The sequence below is a fragment of the Diorhabda carinulata genome, chromosome 2 (genome assembly GCF_026250575.1).
Source record: "Diorhabda carinulata isolate Delta chromosome 2, icDioCari1.1, whole genome shotgun sequence".
NCBI lineage: Eukaryota > Metazoa > Arthropoda > Insecta > Coleoptera > Chrysomelidae > Diorhabda > Diorhabda carinulata.
In genome coordinates, this window is record NC_079461.1 from 27574831 (window position 1) to 27597236 (window position 22406).

Below are 22406 nucleotides of genomic sequence, written 5' to 3' on the forward strand. Positions count from 1 at the left end.
AAAATATCAATCTCGTTACGACGCATAACAGATTGTCGAAGTTTCATAGTAAGTATTTAACTCGCTTAGAAAAATTTAATCTGTGTATATAAACTAAAATATGATAAAACAGACATTTATCAACAAAGTTATTTACTAAATAAAAGTTAGCGAAAGTTTTATCTAAGATATTTTTATCAAGAATGGCATCAATACACAAAAATATTTATTTTCCGATTAGTCCAAGATTTAGATATAAAACTATCCACAAAAAACTTAACTTACCGACTTAACTAACGAACGATACTGTATGGTTATAAGCTACCTTCAAGAAACCCATATCAGTGAAATTCGAGACAAATGATATGATTATGGAATACTTAGTTTCATTTTACGAAGCATATGTTCTTTATTATGCTCTTTGTTTTTTTTTATGTTACCCCGTTACCCTGTACAAGTGAAGCAGTATTTTATTGAAAGTTTACTAGGTACACGTTTCAGAAGACACTAAGCTTTGTATCTTATGTGCCACAGCACCAGTTCCAAATACGCTTATTGTTAATGTTGATATGGCTTCACAGAAAATCACGAAAAATAAGAAAATTCAGATTTAATGATACGGGCAGTAATTCAAAGCTTTCCAAAGATTTCCATGGCCAAGTCCATCCCAATCGAAAATTCGTGAAATACATATTATGAATACTCGGGACCGTCAGCTGTGATTCCATGGGTGGGGCGCGCAGTGGCAGCCTCCTACGGAAAATTTTCACTGAGATACAGCAACCTGACATGACAAAAACCAGGTGAATTCTTAGTTGAGACGAAGCCATTGAAAATATAATTTTACTTTTCATGTTCACACAGCAAGCTGACCAACATGTTATAGTCACCTGACTTTGTTTTTCTTTCAAAATAGGTGAATTATAATCTGACAAATTTTAAATCGAGTCGCAGCTGACGGTCGCAAGTATTCATAATATGAATTTCTAAAGCATTTTAGGAAGTTTCGCTCGAGAAGAAACAATTGACTGAATTTGTAACTGGTTCCTGGACCATTATTAAGTGATAGAAAACGATTTCGAGCTAAATTTTGAAATATGGATGGTTATATTGAGCAACCATGCATAGAATGAAAAATATTTATCTACGTTTTGTTATTTTTTGGACAGTTATCAATCGATAGCTTTGGCCTCTCCTCCAAATATCCTCCTCACACGCTTCTTGATGTAATGTTTTGGAGTTTCGTATCTGACGCTAAAAAGAATGTATATTGAGGTTTCGTCCTCTATATAACAGAATAAACGCCTCGCATCCTTTGCTAAGCCTAGCATTACGAGGTTTCCATTATGGACGCAATTGTTGATACATTCAATAGATCTCTTTTGGTTATAGGTTTCTCGAAGTATCTTTGCCTGTCTAACCTTTATAGGCTCTTCCTTAAACTGTTGTTTCCCGTATATTTTTTTCTAATTTTTTTTCTATTGTTCTGTAGTCGACTACACGGAAAGGCTTAGATCTTAGGAGGGTTTACCTGCCCCTACATCAGCAACTCCAATGTATCCCGAAACCCATGGAGAGTTGTAACTTTTCTGGTTATGTCTAGTTTATTCAACTTTCTTAGCAATTCTTCATCCAGGTTAAACTTTGGAGCTCATATTTTTAATGGCTGGTTGGCTGATGGATGATAATCTCTTGTTTACAACTTTGAACTGGACGCATTGTTCAATTGCACATATTTCTTTATATGTGTAATTATTAGTTAATTATCAATTTCAATTCGTATAATTCTCTAGAATTTACAAATCTTTCGAATATACTAACTTCCGTAGCACACTAGTATTCGCTTGTCTTTTCGTTGCCATACAAAATCGTGCTGCTACAAAATATCTTCTGTGACAGCTTACATTAAAAAATATATGGTACGTTTACACACGGTACGTTTTCGTACACAGTTCCGTTAAGAAAGTGTGAAAGAGCCTTTCCCCGTAGCTAAAACTTAAACTATAGCTCCGCCGTTTTGTAAATTACTACTGAATGAATTTTCTCAAGTTTCAAAATGCAATTCATTTGTTCGTTTATTTCAGAGGATATTTTACAAAGTCCAGAGGCCTTGTGGAGTTCCTACGATGGAACCCACCTATTATATGCCACATTCAACGATAGTCAAGTAGGTACCATGAATTTTCCATGGTTCCAATTTAATGCTGGATCCGTTTTAGGATCCGCGGGGGCTTACCAAAGGGCCCCCTCGTTCCCTTCTTCCAGAACATTAAGGTACCCAACGGTAAGTTTTGAATTAAAGCACAATAATTCAGTAAAATCTCTCATTTTCATTATTCTAAAATTTGTAAATTTAAAAATAAATTGATTATGTTTTCATTAACCCGTTATCAAAATAAAACTCACTTAAACTTTTCGTGGTATCATTTCTTGAGAACTTATAGTTGCATTGACACGATTATCGCCATTTATGTGATATTTGGATATATTTTCAAAGAGCTACCGTAAAAAGAGGTTCTAGGTTTGTCAATTTTTATTATAATCCGATTTATCTTTTTTTTCAGCCGGGGACTCCTATACCGTCAGTACAACTTTGGATTGTAGATATTTCAAATATAACCTCATTAGAATATCATCTTGTTCAACCACCGAAAGCCTTACTAGATCTGTAAGTATCTATTTATGTAGATTTGGGAATATATTGCTAGACAATGATTATCTACTACGGGAACTGGCATTACTGCGGGTAGAGTAGTACGCAGTAATTCAAGTAAATGTAGATTATCTTATGGTTCTGACTGACAATCAGAAAGAATATCGAATTGGAATATGTCGGGCTTGGGTTTGACATGGAATAAATTTGTTAAACTAAAACATATCTGCCAATCGAATATCTCAATGTGCCTCAAAACAAAGGCTATAGATCTATGGGTATGGTCAGTACTTTTTTATGGAGCGAAAACGCTCACAAAACATTCTGTAAATAAAGCACGCATTGAACTTAGACAGATGGAAAGATAAGCTAGGCCTCTCTCAGGGGCAAAGTTCCAAATAACTGAGCTAGAAACTGGGCTAATGTCTTAGCTAGATTGCGGGTGAAACCTGGAAAGAAAAGATTTTGGATTAGAGACTAGAGAGATTAGTAAAATCCACTAGATGATCCGACGTTTTTAAGTGAATGCAATAAAACTGGATGAAAATCACACAGAACCGATTATGGATTCAATTACGAGATGTTTATATTTCGCAGTAGACTCAGATGAGCTTAATGATGTACTTTGAACGAACAGCATGAAACTGAATTTCAAAGCGACAGTCAAGTTAGTGAAAGACGCTACTGTAATAGCGTTCAAATATCGTCAAATCAATTTGAATATCAGAAGAATGCTGATCTTTTTTATTGATTTCAAGTGCTAAGTTAAGACAGAGTTTTGTTCAGGAGAATCATAGAAAGATTTGTGGCAGTCAGGATAATGGTTGGTCTACAAATAGCATAGTTACCCTGTCCAACATACCGTATTCGCTTGACCTGATCCCGTATGACTTCTTATTTCCACAAATGGAAAAAGGCTTGAGAGGACACCGATTCAACAGCATTAGAAAGGTTAAGAAAAAAACCAAAGATGTGATAATAATTTCCACAAATTAGTACAAAATAAGTAAAACAGGGAAAATACTGGTGGGACAAATGTATTAGTTGTAATGTTAATAATTTTGAAAGAGATAACGCTTGTTAAAAAAATTGAAATTGATTATTTTTTTGTTCCACTTACGTAGAAGCCAAAAAATCATGTTGGACAGCTGTTGACCCTGTTTTTTAAACTAAAACATGTAAATAAACCACCACTTAAATGAGGGCTAGGAATATGAGAAAATCAGTTATGAATAAATAAAGGAAGACACTTATAGGTTCACTCAAAAACTTATATAGAAGAGTTCATATACCCTGTTAACTCTATTTAATTCTTGACATACTAATTTGATTGTGCTTCTGAAAGATAATTTTAAGTATGTCCTTGCAAAATTAAGAACCTACATTTAAGGTTACGAACATCTCCTTTTATTCTGTTATGCTATCTACTAATGTAAAGACAATTTGCATATCCAAATAACACTTTGTGTTCCATATTCGGCGAGTTCAACCAAAACGTAATCGGTTCATTTAACCTTTTGTATTCATGATGCTCTCTGAAATTGCCATTTCCTTTCTCGTTAACATTCGTCAATCGTCTCTGTTTGCATATTCATATTTTCCCGAATCTGCATATTTTGTCAAGGCCACCAGGAGTTCTTTGATTTGAGATTATTTTATAATATGCTCTGACTTCTGCCGCCATCGGCGCAACTAACTTTAAGAGATAATTCTGCAATTCTTTAAGGTAAAGCAGGATGATACTACCGATGAAAACGTCAAAGATTACATAAAATTTTAAACAATATTTGAATCAATTATTAGACAAACAGGACAGAAATTTCCAAAGTAATTTGACAAACCAAGTTTCACTTAATTAGAATTTCTGTAACCAGTGGTGATATTCATACTAAACACTTCCTCTATATCAAAAATATCTTCTCTTTGGGGGGAAATTTCACATTCTTTTCTTAACTACTGGACTTTAGAGTAATCTCTTCATAACAATTTATTGTCGGATACATTTTTTTACAATCTCACATGGTTTTTGTTTATTTTATGATCATGACTGGCAGTGTGATCGGCAGTACTCCTATTTTTCGGTCAAACCATATTTTAAATGAGCTAGTGCTCTTTAAACCGGACATTAACAGATCTTTTAGTCTGCCCAACATACTTCCTGTCACAAACGTTAGAACTAATTTCATAGATATTATTTCTTTCCAAATTTGGTATATTATCTTTATACACCATCACCCAACAATTATTTTAATATACTGCTGGATTCATGAGCCAATTTTAACCCTACTGTATTAAAAATTCCTTCGAATCCTTTAGTATAGACAAGATTGAGAGGTACCAGAGCAAAGTTTCTTTATTTTTTATTTGGATTTTGAAAAAAGTGGCTTTACATAGTTATCTCTTAAACTTAAGACCTTTGCTTATTGTATCTTTTGATGTAAAGTGAAACTGGCCATCGTATGTTGGATACAATGAAAAGAATCAACCGGGACTTACCTAAACGTAGCGGGGTTTTTGCTAAATACATCAAATTCTAGTCTATCACTATTCTTAATTACTAAAGTATCTAAAAATGGTAACTGTCCTTTATTTTCCATTCCGTGAGGGAACTTGGATGGACATTTGAATTGAGTTTCAAATCAGTCACATCATTGAACCATATCGTGTTAGGTCATTGTGAGTGTTTTTGGAGTGGTGATGTAAGTATTGTGTTAAGTATACTTAGTTTCACTTATACGATACTGCCTCAATAGTTTAAATTGTGGAACTACTTCAGTTATTTGTTGCTGCAATTCCTCAGTACTATTCGCCCGTCTTAATTCTAAACACAGTAAAGTCAATTTTTCGATTTTGAGATTTTTGCATTTATGAATAAGGTCAATCATTATTCATAGATACTTGTAAAAAAAATTTTCATTAGTTTTTTCAACGGAAAACTGAAAAAATATGCAGTAAATTTGATACGTCACCATTTTACTGGAATGAAGTGCAGTAATAGTTCGATCCTAAGAACAAGTGCAGTAAAGTAGTTTTTTATCCGTAAAATTATTAGTAATGAAACTCTTTAATATCATTGTTTCCTTAGTTCAAACGCGGTCTACCTGTCCTTCTGAAAAAAAAAACGTTTCTTTCTTCGCCGACGTTCAAGAGTGATTTTGTTTCCAAGAATGGATCAATAAAAAATTGTTCTTTTTACACCTTGCATAATAGCATTCAATGAATCGTTTGCTCTTGCTGGAAGTAAATCTGGACAACTGCTCAACTCAAAACAAAAATTCGACGCTGTTTTCATATTCAATATACCTTATAAATTCAGGAAGAAATAGTTCCTAGAAAATAACTATTAAATACTTTAAGTTCTGGCACACTTTTATTAGTGTCGATGAGAACGTCTAAAATGTTGTTTTGAGATGGAGTTATCGACATCTGATCCAATATTTCTGTAGCTTTTTATTTGTCACTAGAATTATTATGTCTCCTTTGTTTATGATTCTGATGTTATCATTTAATGAGGGCGACTCCCTTTGTTTTGCCAATCATATTTGCGTACATGTATATTTTCCTGTTGTCGAATATTTAAACATATACTTTTAATTAAACGAGAATAATTTCACTGAGGGGCATACGCATATAACAAATTGTTGAATAGACCAATTTATCAATTTGAAAAAGTACTACCCTCTATATTCCGACCACTATAAGAAATTCGAAAACAATCAAGTCGCATCACACTTATTCTCAACGGAGACATTTTATGAGCGAGTTTTCAACTGGATTATATCAACTCTGTAGCAGGAGCAGACTCAACCCCTGAAATCTTTAATTATCATAGCATCTCAAGCTTCTTTCAACTCAAAACACTTTCGAAAAAGTATATATTTGATTTTTCCGCGAGAAATCTAGTGGAAACTATAAATAAAAAAGATATCAAAAAGGCTCAATGAGCATTTTATGGTACTATAATGAATGGAATTAAAGTATTTTTACTTTTAATACCCAAAAAATAATAAAGGAGAATGATATTTAATTAAAAATTATTATTAGAAGTACTGTTATGTGCCTAAACTATATATTTTGTGGTCGTACAGGTTGTAAAATAGAAAAAACTTTACTATAGCATTATCAATATGTTTATTGAAATATTAATAATGCTTTAGTAAAGTTTTTGTTCTTTCTTTGTTGGGCCAGGTTCTTTTGGAACCATCCTGGTATTTGCATTTAGTCAAAATTGGTAATTCTGTAATGTGCAATTCAGATCATATTGTTATGGTATTATAGTGTGTAATGTTTATTTTTATAAATTTTATTTTAAATAAAATCAGATTTTAATTTGGGCGCCATTAATAATTATTTGAATTTCTTTATTTTATTATGTTATTATTATTTTTTTTATTCTCAGGGTATTATATTGTGAGGTCAAATTAAAAAATTTTATTGCGATAAATTGTTATGGTTATAAGGTCAGATTATAATAGTTTTAAGAGCGGGTCTGTTCTTTATAATGAATAAAATATTCAAAATATACAATTTCTTAACTAGCTATTACAATTATTTTATTTTACAAACATTCATTCATTCATTCATACTCATAATTACACTCATGAAACTAAATTATATGGAAATGTGAACTCAAATATTATATACTAAAAGAAATACTTAAACTTAATAGAACAGTACCTTAAGTGTTTGTTATGTTGTATTTTTAATATTTTTTTTTTAAATTGGAAATTGTTACGGCCTTGCAGAATAAACAGATACTCCGCTGTAGTTCCACTCCTGTTCTTTTCCTTTTCACAACTTCTTTATCTTGGAAATTGTTCCTTTGTGAGTATTCTCACTTATTTCACTTTATTTAATTGTTTTCACTAATTTCTTATTACTACACTTATACAATTATTAATTATCAATCCTTTGGATATTTTATGCCTTTTTTATCAAGATTTTAATTTTTTTAAATTTCAATTAAAATTATTTTACTCTTTTTTCTCTTGCAAAAAAATTTTTTTTTGTTGATTCTCTTCTTCATTGTTTTTTTTTCAAACAAACTTTTTTTTTTCTTTTAACCAATGATATTTATTTTAAAAGTTAGTTACTAAATTGTCATTTCTAAATTTTTAAATTATTGTGACTTTATTCAAATAATATTATTCTATAATTTCTTTGTTGTATTTATTTCATTCCTATGTTATTAATTTTATCATTGCAGTTGTCAAAATTTTTATATTTTATCATTTATAACCTTAAAATTTATGTTGGTATGTCACACAAATTTTTGAAGTTGGTGCTCCTGTTTTTATCTGTCAATTTATGGATTAAATTCTTTGATTATACAGGATTTGTCAAAATTAAATAATAATTTAGAATATAGTGTTGGCCAAAACTTAATATAAAGAATGTTATTTATTTTATTGTGATAAACTGCTCTAAGTAACCAAATTACAGAACTGAACTTATTGCTTTATTTATATCTTATTATTATTTAATAATTTATTTTGGATATATTCATACCATAACAATATGCTTGCCAATAACCTTAAAACCTTATTTTTGAGGTTATGCTGTCCTCTTCTTCAGCATCAGTGTCATATTCTTCAGCAGCTGTGCTACTCTTGCATCCACCAAAGCGCTTCAGCTGCCGACCTTCGACGTAAATAACGATTACTGTACTTTTCGGGGTTGATTGAACCGAAATTTTGTAGGAAAAAACAAAAAATTTCTTCAAATATATTTTCTTCGACAGTTGTGTAGTATATTAGTTAAATATAATATTTTTTTAATCAGTCATGTGGATACGAAGAAATAAAACCTCCTATATAAATATAACCTCCTAACTTTTCATTTCGTCTTTATCAACTATGGTGAAAACTTTTTTTGTCGACTTAGGTATTTGGCCTCGTTACAACACAGACTGATTTTATAACTTCTACATTTGTGATTAATATATTCACAAGTTCTTGCTGCTAACATCAACCAATTGCGCTAACCAATTTGGTGTCTCATGTATAAATTTCAGTATATTTTCTCTAAATAACACGCTAGATATTTTTCTTTGGTATCCTTTCGACTATTACTTCAAATAATTTGAAAGAACTGCAAATATTAACTTCATTTACCAAGTCTTCTTTATAATCGAATAATTCGCCAACAGAGAGCTTAGGGAGATTATAGTTAATGTTTTCTACAGCATTTTAAGAAAACCATTTAATTATCTTTTATCGTATGAGTCTCTGTTTTTATTTTCTGCCAAGTTTTGCTTTGCCTTTCTTGCAATTTCGTCAGAAATTTCAACATCTTAATCGATTTTGACGATGATTTTGTCGCTTTTGTGGTATGATCATCTACTTAATAACTTTGAAATATGAATAATTATTATCTCTGATTCTTGATGAAGCAGCAGCACCACTCCACTTCACAGTAAAGTACTTCAAATAAACCAGACTAAAAAAGACAGTACAGCTAAATAAATATCATTTTTATAAAAAGCAAATTCTTCAATAGTATTTGGACGACGATTTTAACATGAGGATTAAATTTAGTGAATCAGTGACGGCTTTAAAGCTGGCCACTCACGGTACTGCGGCGTCGTTTGACAGGTTCGAACGACAAGATCGTACAATTTGGTTGAAACTTGACCAGGGACACACAATACTGCGCCGCAGTATAATCTTCGCTTTCGGTTATGTCAGATTAAAATGATTTAATTTTATTAACGTTTCCCGCTCTATGCTTAACCAAAAATGAGACTAAAACTAAAAGGAAATGCAAATTTTGGTGCAAAGAATGGCTCAAGGAAAGGTGTTCACTGAGTCAAGTTAATTTATTCGAAGAAATACAGCTGCATCCAGATGACTATAGAAATTACTTACGGATGGATGAATCTACTTACCTGTTAATACTAACTCCTTTGATTAAAAAAAAGACACATAGATGCGCCAATCAATATCACCACATGAGCGGCTTTCGACAACTTTCCATAGTATGGTACTTATGTCTATAGCAAATGCCAATTACGAAATCTTCTATTGTCACTGAAATTAACAAAATGGATGTAAGTGTATTAAAAGCTAGTGACTTTTATGAAAAGTTGATTTCTGGGAGAATAAATATACCCAAGCCAGAAAAAATAGAACACAGCAACCGAACTCTACCCTATGTTTTTATTGGAGATGACGCTTATTCATTAGGAGAAAATTTACTGAAACCATTTCTTTAGAAACAGCGCGTCGTATAATATAAAATATTTTCGGAATTTTGACAGCTAGATTAGGAATATTTCGTATTGACATTAATGTTAATCTGAACGCAATTGAAAAAATAGTACTTACTGGTGTGTTGCGTTCTATATAACTATTCGCGAACGAAAAGTCCGAAGGGATATGGGTGATTCCGTTCTAACTGTGATTTTTTGTATTCAAAATTTCAAGATTTTAAAATTTAACTTTTCTAACTTTTTTATGCATATTATTCATCTATTTTACTGTAAAAATAAAACTCTAAGAGGAATTTACTACAACTTCAAAGTATCACGAGCAAGACACAAATGTCGGATTTTGAGTTCCACGGTACTGACTCATTTATCCACGGTACTGACATGGTAACTTAAGATATTAAACAACAAGTGCATCAATTTTCCTCAGTTTGATCATAAACATTAGAATTTATAAGGTAATTAGTTTAAATCATTTGTTACGACAAAAAAAATTAATAATTTATCGGTACATTCTAGGAATGGACATGACACGGTACTGACATTCAAGTGATGTAGTATAAGTTTTCTTTAAGTGGCAAGTTATATTGTATAAAAATAATGTTTAAATATCTTAAGAATTATTCAATTAACACAAAATTTTTATTAATTGATTATTAATTAATGACTAGTACAAAAAAACAATACAGGACATTGAATATCACAGTTATAATGGAATCACCCATATACCCCTCAACAATATTTGGATAATGAGGATCAAGAAACTGGACACTCACATTAGGGCTTCGAATTCAGAATATTTAATTGAACTACAAAGGTCTTTAAGTGCCAAATATTATTCACAGGCTGCAAAAATAATTTATGTCTTATTTTAACAATGAAGGAGCTGTCCCATGGCAAAATAAAGCTGTGAACAAATATATTTTTATTTACTTACTTCTTCCTCCTCCGATAGGTTGGAAATCGCTGTCCCGGGTACATCTTAATCATATAGGAAGGACAGTAGTTCAAAATACCATAATTTCGGTTTATAGATATCATCAGTCCCCATTCCGGACTTACTTGAGTTCTTTACTGATTTTAGTTCTCTTTTATAAGATTTTTTAAAATTATTAATTTTTTTTCACAAAATCTTCGTTTACCTCTTTATTAACCTCTCTAAAATTTTCAATTGAAATGTTCATAGCCCTTCTTCGTGCATTTCTGTCGTGATTTAGATCACTTCCATAGATACTCTTGTTCCTTGCACAACTCAAAAAATTCTCGCTGAAATTTTCCGCAATTTTTTTGACATTTAAAGTTATGAGAAAATAAATTTTAGAACAAGAAAAGTTTAAACAAATCGGTCATGCGGCTAAAATTCAAGGATACACACGATCCAATCGCATTCGATTTAGTTGGATGCGTCGAAATTGTACGACGCTGCAGTACCGTGAGTAGCCAACTTTATAATTGATAACCAGAAGATTTCAAAAAATATTTGCGTGTAAATTTTTGAATAGTCCATAAAGGCCGAAATATAGATGGTACCTTTTAAAATCTATGATGAAATGAAATTATGATATATTAAGTATTTTCATCAATAGAGTTGATTGTTATTTTTATGAGGCGAAATTCACCAAGAAGATATTTTGGTATATTTGAGATTTATTCATTTTCACTTTTTCCAGTGATTATTACCTAACGTCAGCAGGCTGGGTCGGCCATAAAAATACACAAGTATCAGTAGTGTGGATCAACAGAGCACAAAATTTAAGCATCATTTCAGCATGTTTAGCGCCTAACTGGACTTGTATTGAAGTAAGAATTCTTTTCATTAGCAGCTGAATAAATATTATTGACTGTATTACTACTTAACGTCACTGAATAAATAAACACAAAAAATTAATATTGTTAATGTCTAATTATTATAGTGTTCAAAAAATTACAGACGAAACGGCACTATAGAACATGCATATTGTATCATCTTTATTGCGAGGTAAAAGCTGGGTGAGGTGAATATCGTTGGGTAGATCCGATCAAGGAGTTTTATTCACAATGGATCACTTCGACGGGAAACGTGACGCATTTTGCATACGTACATTTTACAAAAACTCTTGTTCTTACATTGTTACAAGATGATTATACTGGTCTGCATATGGAATACGGCCAATGACTGAAGTTCCAAGTGCTAATTTAATTAAAATATAGGTGAAGCGTTTAGAACAAACAGGTTCACTCTTCGAGTATTTAAGCCTGAAGACAATATTGAGAGTCTTATCCAGTCTGTACGAGAAGTCGTCTGTCTTAAAGTTTGCAATGAACTTCTTCATCCGTAGAAGTTGCAATTAACAAAGGAATTAAAATGTAGTTCAGAGAAAGGCTCGCTAATTGTATTGAAAGCACTTATACCATTCAAAAACACGCGTACGAGATAGATAATTGTCCCCATAGGCCTCTTACAATAATTTATAGAACTTAATCGGAGTTTTTTTCAATTTAACGATAAATTTCAGATTCAAATACTATAATAGTGATGGAAACATGTTTTGGTTAGGTGCATAGACAAGATATCTAGATACCCAACGCACTACTCGTTTTTTACCCCATCCGTCTAGAGCACCCTCTAGGCACAAAGTCTTGTTATTTAATAGACATACCTCGTATTCACTTTTCAATCTATTTTTCAAATATTTACGTTTTATGACCCCAACCTGTAGAATTGTTTCTCAAAAATACAATACAATACAAAATACATCAAAGGTTTCATTCAGGTTCTTTTCAATAATTTTCAATTCAAATCGTTAATTATTAATTTTTTATTCTCGCTAAATGTTTAAAAAATCAATTTTTAACAGACACATACCGAGAGGGCCAGAGATCAATCTTGGCTTGAAATCCAAGAGCATCCAGTATTCTCTCCGGACGGTGACAGTTACCTGCTATTAGCGGCAGTACAAGAAGGAAGTCGCGAAACATACACTCACATCAAACACGTGACTGTTACGCAACAACGTATCGCAGTATTGAGTCATGGGAGGCATGAAGTCTCGAAAATACTTTTTTGGGATACTGTTAGTCATTTTATGTAAGTAAAATTACTGTTTACACATCAAATATTGTGTATGAGTGTTTATTTGAGTGTGAGTAGATGTAAAGTCTCTAAAAACGGGCGATTGGATTGTGGAGTAAATGTTTAGATACCAGCAGTTCACGAGCACTACACAATAAATATTTTTTCAAGGGAATCTACTACTTGTGATCAAATTTGACTAGACAAAATAGACAAAATATTTTTGGGGTTTTTAATAAAAATCTTTTAAATCAATTTTTTGAACCAATACAAGCATGCCAATGATAAATCCAATTTTTCATAAACTTCTCAATACCTTGAGAGAATTACTTTGTATAGTGCCAATCAGCTCGTAACTTAAATTGGAGTGTTTCGAAAAGAGGAAAAAGTCACAATGAGTCAAATTCAGCAAACATGTTGCCTGAGAGTTGACTCCTGTTTCGAGTTGAGCCAAAAAATTAGTCATCATCAAGCTGGCGCATTATCTTAGTGAAAAATCGCTAGACAAACTTTTGGCAACAGCTGATAAATACACACCAATACACAACACACAATATATGGCGTTCAAACTTCACACGAACAACAAAAAAGACTGTACTGATTTAAGAAAATGTGTAAATGCACCATTTGGGGTCGAACTTCACATGAACAATAAAAAAGACAGTACCAATTACTTTTCTGATTAAAATAAAGCTTTATAACAGGTTTGAATCATACATGACACTTTACATTTTGATTTTAATCATAAAATCGTGGTCCAAAATGAGCATTAAGGTCCTTCTGCATACGTAACGCGTAGTGCTGCGAAGCTCCGTCCTGCATGAAACGTTGAATGTTCAGAAGTGTTGGATCCTTGTCCATTTGCCCGCATAAACATTTCCAAATAACTTTGGCTTGTCATGTGACCTTCAAAAAAGTACGGATTCACGAAACCTCCCGCATGAATACCTGCCCACCCACACACACAACCCAGGCAGGTTTAGTTCTTCTTCAATGAAGACATGGAGATTCTAGTTGTTCCAGTACACGTAATGAATAACTGATACGAAGTGACGATCAGTTATTCATTCTGAAAACGCGTCTACCCGATGAACACGTGTCATAATGATGCAGTCACAACTATCTGATGTACGAAGATGCTTAGTTTAAATATTTTTTGACAGCGTTGCCGGACTTATGCCGATTTTTCGAAGGGCGTTGCCTGAGTTAAGTCGATATCTAGATATACGACACAAACGATTCTAAGCTACTATTGCAACGAATAGTAGTATGACTATTGATCATTATAAGGTACCTACTTCTGGCAGATCAAACATTGAAAAGTGGAAATTCTAATTCGAAATCCATTCCACTTTATCAGGAATATAAATCGAAATGTAATTTGTTGATTGTGTCGGTTATTAAGTTCTCAGCTTTCTGGACATTTTCAATAATACAAATAAGTGGGATAAGATCTATTCATTATCAACCTTTCTATATATAATTGACGTCTCGACAATAACATCTCAAGATCATTATCACTTTGTTTTCTACAAATGAGACAGTGCTTAATTTATCTCCTTGATGTTGTTTTTTCTATAAAAGCAATGTTGCATAATAAGAAAGAGGCGCACTTGAACCTCTAGGTACAGTAGTAATTTTGAGGGGACGAAGTTGTAGGTATACTTGATAGATAAATTGATAGAATATCGTGGGGAACATTTAATCGTCATTTATTGTTGAACATAATTCATTGGCTTCAAACAAAAGAATAGAATACGGGTCCTGTTCGATGAAGTTTGAAAAACTTTCCATAATAAACCATCTACAATAAGCTGATAAATATTATGGTATTCAACAATTGGTTAGTAGTTAGAGATCCATTCCGAGCTTTTCAAAAAAATGGGAAAAGAACGGAATAATGGAAAGGGAAGTCCTACTTAGTAAATAATTTTCAGATATCAAAAAAATCTAACAGTCCTTAAACTGGGATTCAGACTCAGATATATTGGTTACAAAACGTAAAGTTAGTCTAAAAATTTCATAAAAAGCACCTCACACTTTTATTATATTCTTATCAGTAATTTTACTGTTACGCCAGTTTTTTTTATTGGTAGATCATTTATTACTCAAAGCATGTTAGTATCAAACTAAATTATTACGATACAAAAATCACAAAACGTATTTGATATGAAATGACAAGTTCAATATATCTCCAAATTAAATAGATAGTGTTTCGCTCTTAAATAGTATACTGGAACTAAATTCTCTCACCGATATCTCTTTGATTTCCATATTTTATAGAGATATTAATGTAGAACACCAGCTACAGAGAAAATTCGAACATTATTGGTTACCGAATGTTTGTTTTTGATAATGACCCAGTTTCATTCCCGTTTCACCAATGTATGTTCGTTGTTACCGTGTGTATAGGGTATAAAAAGCTTCTACTTCAATCATTCAATGTTGAAAAGAGGCGCGTTTTATTGAATTGAGAAGATAGTTAACTCAGTAAATAAAATTCGAAGTGCTGATGTTAAAGGAAAATCGATGTCCATATCTGAATTAAATTTAACAACAAAGGGACAGCACAATATTCTAATAATAATGAGTTTTTGTGTCAACATTTATATTTTTCCAATCCTTCAAAGTTCTAGTATAGGAATAAAAAACAAGGAATGCTTTATTTATGAATAGATACATTTAATTATAAAACAAAATTATATATTTTTCTCGAATATCATCAATTGATGACGTTTTAATCTAGTTCGTGAATATCATGAAATTTGTCCCATATAAACAGCATCAAATTTATGACAAAAAAATTTCAAAGAGGACTCAACATTAATAGCACTATACGGAATTATAGACGCAAACGCAAGATCAATAGTAACATACTATAATTTCGCGTGAAATTTTGGACAACTTTTTCTAGATCATTCAGTTTTCATTCAAAGTTTGTGTCCTTCATTAGTTTCCGTATTAGTGGAACAATAAATATTCCTTTTTTAATTTTTCCCTAGCTGAGTTTGGGAAATTTCTCTTCCAGGTATAAAGATCCACTGCCGTCAATTTTTATCATGTTTTATATGCCACGGTGGTATAAGTATGTCGTCTTCTGTACTAGAGTGAGTGATCCACGCTTGGGCCAACTTTTTTTATGTAGTGACTTTCTCAGCTTCTGCTGTCCCATACGAAAATAAAACAGAAATATTTTGTGTAACCAAATTGTAGCACAAGAAAAAGAGCAATGATTTTAAAATCTCCCCAAATTTTCACTGTATTTAGTTTTCTTAAGAAAGAACTTCATGTTTTCGTAAGTCTCTTTCATATAAGAACCTTGGCCAACCGGAACTGAAGGACATTTGTTCTCGTTGTATAGCAACAATGCTTTCAAGCTAGTTTTTGAGGAATCAATGACGAATCGATAGTGACTTGGATCATATTCCAAATTCAATAAATATTATTATAATAGACTAAATCATCTGCTTTAGAAAAGTATGGTTTCCTTTCATCGTCACAATGTCGGAAATAAGAAATTTTCGTAATAGGAGAAAGTAAATTCTAGACGTTTAATTCAGACCCCAAAAGCTAAAATCACGTACTAAATCGTTTAAATCACTTTGTATCAATAAATAGGGTTTTTTTGAAGTTGACGGTTCATAACTTGGGTCACTTCTCTTGAGATACCTTATAAGGTTTATTAAGAACAAATTCCGGACTAGAAACAAAATCTTGACTTTCTGCTCGATTTGGAGGCTTTGGCACAGACACTTCGACACTATGTGGTATTGGTCTGTTGGCCGATGACAATTTTGCGTACTAGAAAGTGTTTTTGAACTTGGTTGTTACTCCTTTTGTTTGAATCGATTAAAAATAATAATCACTTTCGTGATCTTTTCGTTCCGTGCAAATAATTGGTATACCAGAAGGCAAATGTCTAGATTCTTGTTTAAGCCAACCTAATAGGAGTCTCACACGCGTTTCAAAACATATATGTGGAGCCCAGGATTTATCTGGGTGGTGCACAAGGAGAAGAAAATAGTCTAAATAATACATTTCAATTAATGGAGTAAATTTTCGATGCTTTTAGATGTAATTATCAATTCTCCACACACATTCGAGTTATTAGAACACGCGGCATATTTACAATGAAACAAACGTAACTTAGTTGAATGCAATCATAATACAGTCACCTAAATTAAGTTATTCAAACAAAAACACGTAGATGATATCAGAAAAGAATATATAGCTGTCAAAATAAAACTGGACTGAAACAAAATAATAATTTTTTTTAATTAAGGTTCATGAAAACAAATCAAAATCATTAAACAGTGTTAACCATTGTTATAATTTACTCTTGATTTGGTTTTTGATTTTCTAATAATTATCTGTTCAAGTTCATAATATTAATCTAACTCCAAAACTCCATCATCCTAGTTTTTTTTTGTGGGATATGAGTATTAACCATTCCTATTTTATGTTATTGTTGTTTGTTTGTGATACTTTTATGTACTGAGTAATGCATTTTGGTGCAAAAGTTTGTCATTGTGATATTGTACATACATTTCTTTTTCACAGTTATTATTTGGCGTCGGAAGAAAATCGTCCTGGTCAACGACATTTGTACGTCGTCCGTGACCCCAGCACAGACGACCCACGTCGTGTCGAATCCTATTGTATCACGTGCGATTTGGGGGACGTCCTTTGGAGTAGTCGCTATCTTTACCGGAACTGCACTCATTTCAGTGCTCAGGTTATATATAATTGATTGTTATGTCACTATAATATAAGAAATTTGAATGATAATGAAAGAAATCTCATCAATTTTGATGTTATTTGGTGATCATGAAGTCTTTATTTTTGAGTATAAAGTCTATAATATTTAATTTGATAATATCTTAGGATTTCCAATCGCGATTTTATTAATAATGATCATGTATAAGGAAAAGTCTGTTATTTTGAATCATTTTTGAAAAAATGCGGTTTTGAAATAATTCTTTGAAAATAGCAAATACTACAAATGTATTAAATAAAAATATATTTATTTGGCTTCAAATATACTTAAAAAAAATCAACATGTATAGCAACACTTATCATTTTATGAGATCATAATATATTTGCTTCAATTTTATCAACCGGTAGGAGTAATTGGACCAAACAGTTGATAATTTTGATTTACAGAAAACTTACCTATAAAACTAAACAAAAACACTTATTAAAAAATATCTCTAATACTACAAACAACAACGAAAGAAAATCTAACGTTGACTAAAGAGACAATCAGTTTTGGTCATTTCTTATCACATTTCGCACATCATTTTCTTCATATTCTGAATCGTAAGTCTCTGTATCGTTAAATTTTTATCTTTTTCTTATTGTGTGCTGTTTCATCTTTAACTTCCTTGTTTTGTTTGTATTTACTTTAGTTATTTTTTTGATCATCTGCTTGATCAGTTTATTTAATTGAAATGGAACCCTTTTTGGAATGTTTGACTGTCTGCTCAGATGTCTCTATATCATTTTTATTTGGAGAAGATATCAATTGTCAGTTCAATAGCTTTTTGAGCTGTCTTTACCCGGTAAACTATTTCTGGATAATGGGAATACAATATTTAGGCAAATTTGAGTTCATCTAACTTTGACGGCTTAGCAATGAGAAGTGGAACGTACATCATATTGCATATTGGAAGTTGGAGTCTAAAATGCTGGAGAATCCTTTTATCCAGCATTGATAACATTGGCGACTAAAACTTTAGCTGATGCGAAATGGTGATCTTGGAATATATTCCGATTCACAGGCCAGGTACCAGTTGCTTTAAATCCATTAAACACGTTACCGATAGTGGCTGCGCGTTCATTTGCCTCATTAATAAGCCGACTATCTTAATACTGAGTTTCAGTCCTGCCAGGTTGTGAAGGAATCCAGGATGCGATGACTTAGATATAGAAGGTGTTCATTAGCTTATGATACATTAAACAGTTGCGATTTGTGCGATAGGATGTTTGTGCATACCGGCTGAACAACAAGAACAAGAGAACAAACAGAAGTTGTTCAAGTACTGTGTAAAGTTCATGGAAGGAAAACAAGCATACAAAAAAACAAATTCTTATCTAAAAACTGCCATAAGTGAAGATATTTAGATGAATTTACAACTATCTGATCAAGGAAGTATCTCTGTCTGGAAAAATTATTTTAGATGTTGAAACTATCCAATTGACAACAACGCGACTTTTCAAAGCAAACAGATCGCATTCTTATAAAGTCAAAATCTTGGAAGAATTACTGGGAGATGATCATTATAGATTTTTTGTGAAGACATTATAAATAAAATAGAGAACATTTTACCACGTCGATATTAGGCTGATAAGAATCGAAGCTGTATGAACAAAAGCTAATCTCAACAATCAAACAAGTGTTGCTTTGACGATAAGTTCCGACAATTGGCTAAATTATATCCAAACCCAGGACATACACGTTTCAGAAATATTGCCCTTCTTCATTTCTTGAGACTTATTAGCAACTTGGTACTGTGTTTTCCGGAAGATGGATGGGTAGAAGGAAGCTTATTTAATTTTTGGAGTTTTTGAAAAGCTTGAAAAGCTAGAACTACAAATAAGTAATAAGTGTAGATTTATTTTACCCCAAATCATCAAAAATGTACAAAAAATATTTCGATTGCAATTAGGATATTGTCAAATATTCAATGACCAACATTATGGACATTTGTTCAATTGAAATAATTTTATTGACATATATTATATTACTGTGAGTATTGTACATAATTTTATTATGAATAATAATTGAGAGAATATTAGTAAAATTTTATAGTCTTATTTTATGTAGGAGGAGTAATAAGAATTAATTAGTAATACAAAATTGGAATAAATGTACCTGAGCTATAACAAGTTTTCAATCTATTGTGAATTTGATTATGATTATGGAAAATTTGGATGAGCCGTGTAAAAGCCGTGAAAAACATAAAAAATCCCGAAAGTAACCCTTCCCTTTTTACAAATCAAAACAGATGCATTTCAGATAGGGGGGTTATAATGGGGATGTTTCAGTGCTAAAAATGAGTACAGAAGTTAATTTAAAATGTAACTAAAAAAACAATTATCACTTATCGTAATATTTACATGACGGCGCCATCTTTCGACGAAAAAAGAATTTAACACTCAAGTAGCGGTGGGTATATTCGAGATACTAGAATGATTTCAATTTCGGCGAGAAAAGGTGGGGTGGTTATATTCGAGGAAGGGCCTATTTTCGGGATTTTACGGTAATATTTAATTATTTTAAATAATCCACAGATTAACATTTATGTAAAAGTGTTGATGACACAGTGGAACTACTTTGACAGTACGCTTGGTGTTGGGAAATATACAATTTTTAGACAGACAGACAGAAATATGTTTCCGCTGGCAAAAGCATTCCGAAAACTCTATTTCAATAGAAAGAAACGATAGTGTAGTATGGAGAAGAAATACCTATAGAGGACTATAAAAGAAATGAGAGATCTAAGAAGAAACATATTTTATTTAGATAAAACATAGGACAATGGGGAACATACACCATATAAATTTTGGCTAAATGAAACTGTTACAAGTCGAAGACAGACAGACAGAAGTTACTACACAAGACTTGGAAAAATTACCTACAATCAATTAGTTATAAAAAAATAGGCTTAATTCAAAGAATATCAAGTTCCATCCCATTTTTGTGAGAAAATAACTGAATTCTTTGTGTATTCCCTTCGTAAACAGAAATTGAAAAAATATGTAATTGATGAAATTGGAGAAAATCTTGGAATGACGATGCTTAGATCTCCACCATATCATTATGGACTAATCCCAATTGAACTGGTGTTGGCACAGATCTGGTAAAGGGAGAAGTTTCAATAAAAAATAATTCTTTAGAAATAAGTGATGTTGAACAGTTGTTTTTGGAAGCTGTGAATGATTTTAAGCTTGAAATCTGAGATAACTCAGGTAATCTTACGATTTTAGAAAGGGAAAATATCGAAATTGAACAAAATTAATGATGAATTGATCGAGCCACTTATTATGAATATGGTTGCAACAATTCTTCAAATCTTCTGATCTGGATTTGTAAGAAGTAGATCTACTTTTACTGATTACTTTTCATATCAAAATTATTGTTATAAACTTAAGGTTGTTTAAAAATCAAAGTTTAGGCTTTAATACCTATATAGCCAATATGATAGAATGTTCTTCATACCTTGTGGAAAATGAAACATTTTAGAAAAATCTGCACTTTTTTCCGTCGAGATATTTGGAAGTTATAAGCAGGCTGATTAAGTGAAAATATAAGTCTTCACCCTATATATGCATCATATTTATAAAAATATTATTAAATACGAAAATACTAAAGGTAATAATATTTACCTGTCTAGTAAAAATAGACTATAGTTAGTGTTCGCAAAGTTCAAATAACTTCAATCAAAATTTTCAATTAATGAATTTTGCTACAGTAAAAAGTTCAATATTTTAATAATACTTAAGGTAAAAATATTAGCATACGTTCTGGTAGTTTTCAGATGACTAGCAGGTAAGAGTTGAAAGAAACTTGTATAATTAACTTTGCAGTAAAAAATTCTCTATAAATTGTCTTCTGGCAGTTAATATAGAGTTCTGACATTGCTTCCGCTTTCTTCTAATTTTGTTTTTCAAAAATTTGAATTGACATTTACAGTACGTGAGCTCCAAAATTTGTAATTACCTTTAGCAGAAAGAGTTTGTAGAAATAACTCAGAATAAGCATTTTAACAAAATCAATGTTTTATATATTTCGCTAAAAGTTACCAATCAAATTATTATTTACAGGTTAGTCCCCGTTTTGATGAATCCAGCTCCCCATTCTACGTCCTTCATTGTGAAGGACCAGGGCTTCCATTAGCTGCTATGCACAACGCAAGTAGTCACACACTCCTCAAAATATTATATGATACTCGGCCAAGCAAATGGCCATTATTAGAAAAATATGCTATGCCCAAAAAGAAATCTTTAGAGGTGCCTTTGCCACAAGGTAGTAGAGCGCAAGTTCAGCTCTTGCTGCCGCCTTCATGGAGAGAAGAACTAAGGGATGCTGCCTATCCTGTGTTAGTTGAAGTGTAAGTATTGATTACTAAATATGTAGTTGGAGCATCCACAACCGATTTAAAAAAATGGATTAGTATAATCTGTAGGTAGATGAAACTGAAAGTTTTTGATAAAAAAATGAATTTGAAAAAACTATTACTTGCGATATATTTGCTTTACTAATACATTTTTCTTTTCAGAAATGGCAGACCAGGTAGCAAATCGGTGACAGAGGAATTCCAGGTCGACTGGGGGACATACATGTCAAGTCATTGTGATGTAGTTTACATTAAACTTGACGTCAGGGGTGCTAGAGGTCAAACGGACCGTTCGATATATCACCAAATAGGCGGAATCGAAGTTCAAGATCAAGTAAATATAATTTTTTAAGAATGTTATAATTTTATTCAGTTAATAATAGGAAAAATCATAAT

At 31.9% G+C, this 22406-nt stretch overlaps 1 protein-coding gene across 10 annotated transcripts in view; it reads left to right on the forward strand.

The window, feature by feature from the left end:
- LOC130904175 (dipeptidyl aminopeptidase-like protein 6) overlaps positions 1-22406 on the forward strand; it is a 214741-nt gene that overhangs the window by 172790 nt on the left and 19545 nt on the right. For all 10 annotated transcript variants that reach the window (XM_057816775.1, XM_057816780.1, XM_057816777.1 and 7 more), the window contains 7 exons: positions 2064-2263; positions 2544-2647; positions 11510-11639; positions 12677-12906; positions 17452-17626; positions 21718-22004; positions 22173-22344. In XM_057816775.1, the coding sequence (XP_057672758.1) occupies positions 2064-2263; positions 2544-2647; positions 11510-11639; positions 12677-12906; positions 17452-17626; positions 21718-22004; positions 22173-22344 (1298 nt within the window). The remainder of the gene's footprint in view (positions 1-2063; positions 2264-2543; positions 2648-11509; positions 11640-12676; positions 12907-17451; positions 17627-21717; positions 22005-22172; positions 22345-22406) is intronic.